At 37.3% G+C, this 11,695-nt stretch overlaps 1 protein-coding gene across 1 annotated transcript; it reads left to right on the plus strand.

The window, feature by feature from the left end:
- Positions 1-4,189: 4,189 nt before the first annotated feature.
- LOC115923637 (centrosomal protein of 95 kDa-like) lies at positions 4,190-11,595 on the plus strand. The gene is made up of 8 exons (XM_030984727.1): positions 4,190-4,269; positions 5,151-5,222; positions 6,235-6,360; positions 7,361-7,585; positions 8,357-8,468; positions 9,464-9,600; positions 10,667-10,815; positions 11,287-11,595. Exons 2-8 carry the CDS (start codon positions 5,186-5,188, stop codon positions 11,506-11,508), a joined length of 1,008 nt encoding a protein of 335 aa, XP_030840587.1. The 5' UTR covers positions 4,190-4,269; positions 5,151-5,185; the 3' UTR covers positions 11,509-11,595.
- Positions 11,596-11,695: the final 100 nt, after the last annotated feature.

Here is an 11,695-nt window from a genome sequence, read left to right on the forward strand (position 1 = left end):
AGGAAGAAGAAAAGAAAAAAAGGGGGATATCAGTTGCAATTTTCCCGCCAACAACTTGAGGATTGGGGGGGGGGGGGCAAAAGGAAGGAAGAGAACGTAGGAAAAAAAGGGAGGAGACAAAGAAAAAAAATGAAATTCAGACAAAGATTAAGAGTCGATAACGACACAACGAATCGTCTTCTCTCTCTAATGATTTAATTAAACGTAAGCTTCCGCTTATATAGCGCGGGAGGGGGGGAACTAAATTCAGACGAGGATTATTTTTTGGGAATGGTACAACAAATCGTCTTCTTTCTCTGATAATTCATTGAAATGTCAAAGCTTCCGCGTTTCGCGGAGGAGGGAGGGGGAAACTCGCCCCTCCCTGTTCCCACCCACCCCCCAATTATACGTCACTGCTGGTCACCATTACGAACCAATATTTGGCTCGCATAATTTCAAATTTTGCCCCCCCCCCCCCCCCCTTAAGAAATCCTGCATGGATCCGCGCCTGATGTATATACAACGGCAACAGTTTCGATATAAAATGTAAGCCTTCTTACTTAAATCATTGGTCTGGAATATTATTTGCCCATTGTTGTGTATTGTTTTACATTTTCACTGACAATGAATTCACATTGTAATGCAATTTTCAAGTTTCCCAGGCTTATTTAGGAGAACAGAAGATTGATATTGTTAAGTTGTACGATAACATCACTCAATTTGATTTGATTGGAGATATATCTCATTAAAAACAGAGTAAAGGCTATACAGTATTAAACAAACCTACCCCATTAAACTTCAAGCTCATGATTTATTGCGACACTTTCAAGGCTACTTATTATTTCAAGTCCATGTATATACAAAGGGCAACAGCTTCAATATCAAACGTAATTAAATCAATGGTCTGGAAAATGTTAATGCCCATTGTTGTATATTATACAACATTTTCCATAACGATGAATATACATTGTATAATGCAATTTTCAGGAAAACCATACTTGTCATTACTGTTACATTTGTTATATGATACTAAAGCAAATCGTTTCGCTTATCGATAAGATAAATCAATGTGAAGTACGTGTCAAAAAATGAAATCATTACGTGCTATTTTTAACCGGACTAGACATTTGAAATGTATAAAAAAAAATGTATACACTATTGACAGCAAGCAAGTTTTTTAAACAAAGAATTCAGAAATTAAGCAACATTGCACATTTTAGTCTACACGGCATGCTCTGGACTGTAAACAGTTGTCTTAAGTCTTCCATATAAATATAAATTTAAAGGAGTTCAATAATCATTATGAAAACACCACTTTCGTAAGGTTGACACATTAATATATATTGTGCACACATGTAACAATGTGATAATATTTTTTCTTGGGGGGGGGGGGGGGGGAAGGGAGGAGGGCAATCCAAAAAGGGACTGATATGTGAACATTAATATTGATAGGTATACATAGTCCTTTTTTTGTGGATAGTTTTTTGAGCAAAACACAAAATGGGTGGAGCCAACGTCCACACAGGTCATATCGCACCCATGGAGGTTTTGGCCCGAATTTACAAAGGAGGTTTGTCGACAAATCTAGTTCATTGTGCTTCATGACGCGTTCCGATGCGTTTCAGACCAAGGTTTAGACAAACCTTTGTCTGTTATGACGCACATAAACATAGGTTTGTCTGCAAACCTCCTTTGTGAATTCGGGCCAAAACCTCCATGGGTGCGATATGACCTGTGTGGACGTTGGCTCCACCCATTTTGTGTTTTGCTCAAAAAACTATCCCTGGCTTTTCACACGAAACATTTTTTCCCCCATGTCTTTTGCGAGATGCCTCACATTCCGAGAATTTATTCTCTTGGAGAGCGTTCTGCAATTGAAAGCGAAATGTGCGAGTCAGAGGCGGCGATCCCGGGGGAAGGACGGAGTACACGTCTTCCCTCAATTTTCCGAGGGGGATCGTCCACCATGGATAATTTGAAAAAGTGCACACCAACAAAATGTATAGCAAATACTAACTAAAGGCTGCAACACGCTTTAATAGGCTCTGGTGGGCCCAAGAGTACAGCGTTTAGACTAATAGAAATGCTAAAATCTTCTCGCTCGGTATAAAAATATAAAAATATACAAGTAAATATTGTAAAAAAATAATATGTATTCTGTTGGTATCACGTATGTACAGTTTACACTGTATGTTAACAAGATTAAAAGTTATAGAAATAGATCAGTGTTCCAAAAATGAATATTCAGCTTGCTCTTTTAAGAAGTCCCTTCCTGCTCAGTTCTTACTCAAATTTACCTAGTAAATATTTACAACCCTTCGGACTGCACACTAGATATCGGCAAAGTAAAAGTGAAGCGTGAAAAAAGTATATTGCTTGTTTTTATGCTGTAGTTTTGCTAAAGAATGTAATTTTGTAACACAACAAAACTTCAAAAACCTGTGAGGGGTTTACATATAAGACTTATCATACAGCTTTATTGGGGTAGTCCCTTCCGTCACCTCCGCCTCTTTCACTGGTGGGGGGGGGGGGGGCAGTAACCCCCCCCCCCCAATACAATAATATTTAAACATGGGTTATTTTTAATTTGATACCAGTGATTTACAAGTATTGCTAAAATGGCAGTATTTTTCCATGAGCTCGCGCCCGGGCCGGTATAATCGCTACGTGGATCCGCCCCTGACCCCCTCCCCCCAGGCTTATTCAGCGGCTGGCTGAGTCGTTGCGAAATTTTCCCTCAAAAACTGGACACACACAAAAAAATCATATATACCCCCGCCCCCTCGATCGGCTATTATGATTCAAGTTCAAGTTTTATTTCAATTCAAATCCATAAAAACACATTTTATGAAAGTATAAATACATATTATATACAATATAGAAAACAGGGAACACACACAAAATGGAAACGTGTTTATACAAAATAATATACCAGCTTATACAATGTTAATCAATAGAAATGAATTGGGGAAACTAGCTGCAAATAACTGCCGTAAGGCTCTGTCAAGACAGTCCCTGTTATTAGAATGTATAGCTATTCATGCCTCGATCCTCCTCGCATTCTCCTTTTCTCCGATATTATTCCTCGATATCCTCTTCCCCTCTTCATCCCGATTTCAACATTGTTGGAGCGAGTGTTTCATAGCCAATATCTGAAGAAGAAAAAAAATCATAAAAGAAGGTGGTCCGATCATAAAACAGCTATATAATTATAATTAGATACCCTTTTCGATCCTGCATTCAATACCGATTTCGTATATTCATCGCTGGCTTTAGGAATGGATTAAGAAAGGAAAAAAAAATCCTCAGAGGCTTTTGTAAAGAAGTAGCCCTTTGGGAATGTCAGTATGTCAGTGTATTGGAGCGGGATGAGCGAGATGCAAAAGCTAGTTGTTCCCGCTGACCAGGGGCGTACGCAGGATTTTTTTCAAGGGGGGGGGGTTAGGTTTTTTTAGGGGGTTTTACACACATAAAAATACCAAAGGGGGGGTTGAACCCCCAACCCCCCCCCCCACCCCTGCGTACGCCCCTGCCGCTGACTCATTGTGGCCCTATATACTCTGGCAAACGATGGAGCCGAAATACAGAGACGTAATGAGCACAATCTTCTTATTGTATTTTTTTTGGGGGGGGGGGGGGCAGAGAGAAAACACAAGTATAATTAACAAAAAAGTGAACCCCCCCCCCCCGGAAAATCATGTCATTACAGCAACATTTGAAAATCACTGGCATCGAAGGAGAAATAATCAATGTTTGATTTTTTTTTGGGGGGGGGGGGACCCACCCATCAGTAGGCCTACGCCAGTTCCGAAATATATGCACCCCGTCCCGCCCGGTTTGAAGACCCAAATAAAGAAAAATAAGTACTATTGTTGAAGTTTATAAAAGTCACAAGGGGTTGCCGTTCCCCCAAAACCTGGGGGGGGGGGAGGGGACCCCTTTTCAAGTTCATTTTTTTTTTGTCGCAAAATACGTTGTAGTCGAACATTTTTCAAGTTAACAAAGTAATGATGTACTGATATTTTGAATAATTATATTCCTTCCCAATGTCGAGACTATTTACAAGATTGTGGTACAAGTCAATCTAATTTTAAAGGAAAACAAATCCTAAGAGAAGAGGCGTAAATATTCACTGAATGACAAACGCCTATAAACTATCAACAATAACAACGTACGGTATATAAAAGTGTAATGTGTCTTGAACAAAGACTAATTGTATTATGCGTATTTTTGGAAAAAGCGGTGTTTTCGAAAGACGTTAATTTTCCTCTGCGGCTCGCGGATAAGGTAACGTGATAAATCGACTTATTTTATCATTATTTACATATCATCAAATAACATTGTAACTATTATGTATTGTTACATTCATATAAAATGTGTTATTCTAACTGAAAACATCTACCGAAGGCTGACTATCAAACCGTTTTGAACAAAAACGGTCCCACACACTTCATCTTGCGTTAGTTCAAATTAAGACAAAAGTAACTGACTGTCTTTACTTTAGATTTGAATTAGACTCTTAGAATAAGAATTTAACTTAGAGTTAGACATTGAATAACTAATAATCAACTGCTTATTGCACTCCTATTATAACAATGCATGAGGTATTGATGATAGATCTAATTGTAAAAGGATAATTAATTCTAGATTCTAGATTAAATTTTTGAAAGGAAGCCGGTGCTTTTTAATTTTTAATTGTTAGATCTATTAATATTTTAATCAAATGAACAGTAGGGGCGAAAATATGGATCATCTTCATAAACGCGGAGAGATGTTTACGCAATAATAAAGATCGTCATTTTCGCAGACGTTTCTGATTTCCAATCGGCTCGTTGGATTCCGCGATGATTTTCTTGATTCATTTTACATTGACTTTGTACAGAGAAATTCATGTTGTGAGCGATAGATCCTCGGGAAGACGGACAACCCATAAAAGAAGACGATGAACTGGGATTAAATTTCATTATGCTAAATCCGTTTTTCGCATCGCCAGCGCACGGTTCTGGAACGTGAAACCCGCAGAGCACCGATAAAAAAAAAAAAGATCCTTATTTTTTTAATTTTAGGACGCTCCTTATTTTTTAGAATGCTATTTGTCCGCGTTTATGAGGATATCCTCGTTTATGTGAACAACCCTCATTGATTTTGTCTGTGGTTTGCTTTTGCAGATTTTCAGTTACAAGACATTCATGCTGCTAAAGCGATGCCTCGGTCTTCAGCTTCAGGGTCCAGTAAAGATGGTATGTTTTGTTGTTGCTTTAATAGTGTACATGTATGTTATTTTTGTTAAGTGGTAGAAAAATAATAAGCAGTACCGTTAAGGTGCATGAACATGTGGAACAGATGATTTCACTTTGATTTTAAGGTGGGAGATGGTAAAACATAAGTGGGAAGTGATTTCAAGTTTATTTGACAGGACTCAAATGTTTCTATTGAAGAGTATTCAGGACAAAGATTTTCAAAGCTTTAAAGACAACGTATTAGAACAGAGTGAATCAACTTCATGTAGTATTAGGAAAATTGTTATTATTCTAAGAAAAGTGAAGAGACTGTCCTTTATTTGATCGTTCAATAGATTTTTGCAATTTTTGTATTGCATTGATTACTATGTGCCATCAATTGCATGGTCTTATATAATGAGGCCCTGTTGTTTCATGAGCAAGGCAGGGCGATAGGGTTGGCATTCTCAGGACCTGTGACAATAAAATATGATTTTGAAAACATGTATTTAACTGAGAAAAGTTGGGGGAGACAGGAAGGAAGAAAAAGAGGTAGCTAACTTTACAAACTTGTTACCGGGGATGTTTCACAAATATCCTTAGTCAAACCTAACTCTAAGTTGGACTTAAAAATTATGGAGAGCCATTTTAGCCTTGAAATTAAATATATTAAAAAGCAAAACTTCAAGTATTTTAGACTTTTCATAAATTTCACATCAAGAACAAGAAATCTCCTTGGTAATAGAAAATATGAACAATTGGAAACAACATTTTATGCCTTTTAAAATATCTTTTAACAAATATTTTCAAAGATGCTAACAGCTTTCCATAATTATTAAGTCCAACTTAGGATCTTTGTGAAATACTCCCCCCCCCCCCCCATCCTACAGATAAATGTTTAAATGCGTCATCAAAGTTTGTATGTACTCTTGGCTTTTATGGGGAGAGTTCAGTGTCAAGCACTCTCATACATGTATGTAATTTTCTATAAAGGTTATTCCACATGAAACCATGGTTTCTTTGATTCAAACAGATTTTGTTGCCATCACCAATGAACTTTTCCGGAAGTTTCACATCGCTCCCGTGAGGAATCTGTCAGAATGTGAGCCATCATCGTTTGTCACTCTCTATGAGGGCATCCTAGGAGATAGAATCAAAGGTAAACATCTATCCCTTTATGTTTATCTACAAACATCCTATTGAGTGATGTTTTTAATTTGATAGCAGTGACAGTAACTTTTTCTGAACAGTCTCCAATTGGCATGTGTATATGATTTTCTTTTATTAAAGTTGTAGTCATATTATACACTTCTGCACACAAGAAAGTTTATTAAATTTACAAAAAGGAATTAAAAAATTGCCAGTCATATTGCCAAATCAAATTCCATTTGTACCTTTTCAAGTCTCAATCAGGTTAACTATCAGTGCAAGGTGCATGGAATTTTATGTTAATTTATTAAATTTTGTTCGATAGAAATCTATAGTACAATTCGGTTCAATCGATTGAAATTAATAGATCTGTTGTACTTCTTGCTTTTTAATACTTATGTCATGTGCAAGGAAGTGGTATGGTTTGGGGGTAGACTTTTGGGGAATCATGTTCGAGACCAAGGCATCTTTCACAAAAACCGTCATAAGTACAAGTTCACAGACATCCACTGAAACATGTGTTGAATTTTATACACACATTGCTGACAAACTTGTACTTGGGACGTTTTCGTGCAACGCTGCCCAAACCAATGCAACACGTACTCTCAATGGAGAGACTCACTTATATTCACAAAGTCCCTCACATAGGGCTTATGACTGTAGGTCCCCTGGAGGCTGGAGCTTACTCTACATGCACAATCTCTAACTTGACACTTAATCACTGTTCCATAGAGCCTTTAGCAGAGCCTAACTCTGTCAGTCTCTGGCTGTGAGGTATAGTACACGGCCAATTGAGTGTAGTCTCTGTATAGTCTAGCTCAGACCCTCTGTTATGCATTACCACTGACAAGGGTTTGTGCTGGAAAACTAGCACGAGCTTTCTTTTAAATTTTTTTTTGACCACTCTTGTAAAATACACTATGTTTGATTGACACAGAAATTAAGATTTCATCTCTCGTCCAAGAATTAACAATTTGCACAAACAATTTTCATGTGCCATGAACTATCAGGTGTCATCCAATGTCCAGTCACCCGAGAAGATGAAATTCACAATGTCCAGTGCGTGATAGAGAGCCTGTCCAGGGATGTCCTGCACTGCGATCTTTCCCACATCACCGGCCAGGCCATCGTTGACCGTGACGGCGTCTCTGTCCAGTACCTCCTAGAAATTCTGGAGGGTCTGGTGGATTATGTCATGGAGCAGATCGGTAGTGAGACGTCCAGCGAGGTTGATGGTAAGAGGGTTTTCTTTTGTGCAATTTCTCTTAGCTATCTTTTTAAGTTTCATTCTTCAATCTCAGCAATATCTGCAGCATAATTGTAAACAGATTCTTGGATATCTGTCTCTCAATAATTTGTAACTGATATCTGATATTTTTTTTTACTTGAAATCTTATATGCTTAGAATCTAACAGTTTATTCTTAAGCACCACGTTTTGATGCACAATATATATGTGGAGCAAGATCCCCTTGTTTTAGCTGTTTGCCTGAAAATTAGACCCAAGCATAAAAATTCAATATGGAGCCGTAATATAACTCTTCTCATTCTTCCTCAGTTTCTCTTTCTCTTTCTCTCTCTCTCGCTGTGCCCTACCCTAATTTCTTTACCGGTGTTGCTTGCAATATAAGCAATATATTTACATTATTTAGTTAACACATATCTATTTGAAAACAAAATCTACAACTGGTATTCTCAGCACCAATCATATTTTAAAATTTTTACATATGAATCCAATATAATTCACTATAATAATTGCTATTTAACTTATTCTTATTTAAATTGGTAATGTCTCAATCTTTGTTATTTGTTAATGAATGTCAATATACATTTTTTGTTCATGTTTGTTTTTTATTATGAATAGTACTAAATATGGAAATCTTAGTCTTTGGACTTTTTGTCATGTCTCCTTTTTACAATTAAACCGAAATTGAATCGAATCGGGGAAAATACTGTTATGGAGTAGATCAATCATGTGTTTTGTTTTTGTACTTTTTTTCTTGTCTAGACTTCAAGCCCCTCCAAGAAGTGAGCTTACATTCAGAGACAGAAGGATCCTCCTCCAGGAGACGGATCAAGGACCAACCAGGGATGTCATCAGCTCCTTTTGTCAGTACAAGGTACATTACCCCAATTCTGATTAAGAGCTAGGATGCCAGGGGGTGTTTCACAAACATCCTAAGTCGAACTTAACTCTAAGTTGGACTTAAAACTTATAAGGAGTCATTTGTAGCCTTTAAAAAAAAAAAATTCAAAAGCAAAAATTCAAGTATTTGAGACTTTTCATAAATTCCAGATCAAGAACATGAAGTCTCTTGATAATAGAAAATATGAATGATTTAAATCAACATTTTATGCCTTTTAAAATATCTTTTACAACATATTATCAAAGATACTAATGACTTTCCATGATTGTTAAGTTCAACTTAGGATCTTTATGAAACACCCCCCTGGTAATGAATTTCAAGTAATGACTGCCTATGCCCCTCCCCCTCATGGGGAAAAATTCCACAACATTACCCTATATCACCTAAGCTGCCCCCAAAGTCAATGCATACTTTTGGCTAATATACATTTACTAATAATTTAACCATAATATAAGCCTAAGGTACATGTATTGTAAAATGATATCTGGCATATTTCTCTTGGGGTTCCGCAGTTTGATTTTCTGTATTGAAATGGTTGTTGCTGTTAATTTATTCTTCAATTTGCCTGAAACTGAGTAGACATGTTTTATTTTTCCCAGAGAGTCCCAAAAGAACACCATGCCATGTATACACTAGTAGAGGTGTTGTAGTCTAGTGGATAAGTCGTCGGACTGTGGATCACATGGTCCGCGGTTTGAGTCTCGCCACAGCACTAATGTCCTTTGGCAAGATATTAAATCTACATTTGCCACTCTCCACCCAGGTGTTAAATGGGTACTGGTAGGAAGGAATTCCTTAAATGCAGTGATCGGCGAAATCGGCTGCCTAGCAGAGCTGGGGTAATAGTTGGAGCAGCTTGAGCACCATGCTTGGTGGATATGTGCGCAATATTAATATCTAATATTATTATTATTAGTAGTAAAGATATTACAAAAAAATGTCCTACTTTCTTGTTGGTTCTGATATAGATCCCTTGGGAGTATGTCTCTGCCGAGTAGCATCTCACTGCACCCTGATATGGAGGAGCTATCGGAGGGCAGCAACTCCACGGCAGAGCTCATCAAACTAGGGGAGGAGTCTGCCAGTTACAGGAGAAAACATACAGGTGAGATACTTTGAGTATTATACAAGCATATATTGTCATAGCGAGAGCAATATATTCTTGTATCACACAAAAACAAAGCCATACAACATAAAACTTTGACAGAATATCGACGAGTGTAAGCTTATTTAGTGCTTCAAACACCACAGACAATTGTTTTTCACGTAAGTTTTCGCAAAAGACTAGTTTGCACAGATTTTTTGGTTGATTTAATCATATTTTCTTCGTCTTTATTTCGAAGAATTTCATTGAATTCTTCTGCGCTAACAGACGCAAATCTTGCACCGGTAAAAGCTGCTATTTTATGTGTGGTTCAATGTGACCACTACGCTCAGTTGTCAGAAGGGACACCAGTTTTGGACATTGGGTACAACGAAAGTGTTGTTGAAGTTCCCGGATGACAGAGCAATACAAAAACAATATTGATCTGTCATCCGGGTACAGCGCAAAAGATATTAAATACACTGATTATTGTGCCACTTGGAAACAGGTTTTATAGATTTGGGCGAAATACTATTATTATTTATCTCAATGAGACAGACCTGATAAAAACCTGATTTAAATCGGTTTCCTGATTTTTTTTATTTTCCCCGATTTTTTCCTGATTTTTTTTTTTTTCCTTCCTGATTAAAAAAAAAAAAAAAAAAAATCCTGATTGTTGTTGTTGTTGTTGTTGTTGTTTTTTTTTTTTTTGTTTTTTTTTTTACCAGAATTTTTTCCCCTTCCCTATTTTATCCTGATTTTCCTGATTCCCCCCTTATTTTCTCTATTCTTCCCTATTTTTTCCCCAATTTTCTTACTCGATAGGGGGGAATGTTGTTAGATGCCATTTGTTCCCCGCGAATCCTCTTCTTTTTTTTTTACTCAAGGAGGGCGTGGTTGAGGGGAAAACAAAAAACCTATTTTTTTTAGTGCTTACTATCACCCCTGATGAGAGTGAAATAACCTCGTATAAACGTATTACGTATCGCTAGTTCGCTACCTGAATTGCCTATTTTCAAGATGTTACAAACAGAGAAGATGAACAAATTGTCATTGAATACATTTATCTCTCTTCTTTGATTTCTAGCTGTGACGCATGACAAGAATGGAGAATTGAATTCCACCTATCAGAGATCAGGGATGTCCAAGATGTTTGACAGCTATGGTATCTCAGAGGGACGTCTCTCACAGCTTACTGATACTACACTGAAGGATACCAGTATTTCTGGACAAGAGGTAAGATCATTAAAAACTTAAATGTCTTGAAAAAAAATCTTGATTTTATTCTCATATTTCTTGATTAAATACCCCTATTAATTTGATTTACTGGTAGTTATTTTTAGTTTGTGGTTTTGGGGCAAGCTCACTTTCTGATCTTCACTGTCTTTTTGAAATTACGAAGTTCACCTTCATTTTTTGTTTTCATTTCGATTTGATTATTTATGAATATGTGAGACCGACATAAAAACTCCCACAGATAGTTTGAATCTAATGGAAAAAGCAAATGTCATCACAAAATTATAAAGAGGTGCTTTAATTGTGCATGCATTATCTTTGCAAAATGTTATATTTATAGTACGTGTCATCGGCAAGAAAGCATGCTCTCGTAAATCAATGTCTGATTAGAGTTAAATAGATAAACCAGTCATCGTTTTGGTTGGTTTGTTTATTCTATATTTGTTTGTCTGTTTGTTTGTTTGTTTACAGCCCATGAGTGGTTCTTTTTCCACGATCACCTGGCCCAAGGCACCCAGTACAGTATCATCTCCATCGCCAGTCTCCAAACCAGCCACTAGGAGCAGTCTCTCACGACCAGCCCACACCAAGGCCTTCATGGCAGAGAAGATGTCACCGTACAACAGCCTGTTAAGGAGTCTAACCGATGACTTTTCTGGTTTGACTGGAAGCAATGGTTATCAGAAAGGTTAGAATACTCACATGTAACCTAAGAACTTTGTGTGCAAGATTATGAGTGGTAGAGGTGTAGTTGTCTTAGTGAATATGTCACCGAACTGTGGATCACATGGTTCGCTGTTTCGAGTCTCACCACAGCACTAATCTCCTTTGGCAAGACATTGATCTACATTTTCCACTCTCCACCCAGGTGTTAAATGCG

Source organism: Strongylocentrotus purpuratus, unplaced genomic scaffold, assembly GCF_000002235.5.
Source record: "Strongylocentrotus purpuratus isolate Spur 01 unplaced genomic scaffold, Spur_5.0 spur5_scaffold_14, whole genome shotgun sequence".
Classification (NCBI taxonomy): domain Eukaryota; kingdom Metazoa; phylum Echinodermata; class Echinoidea; order Camarodonta; family Strongylocentrotidae; genus Strongylocentrotus; species Strongylocentrotus purpuratus.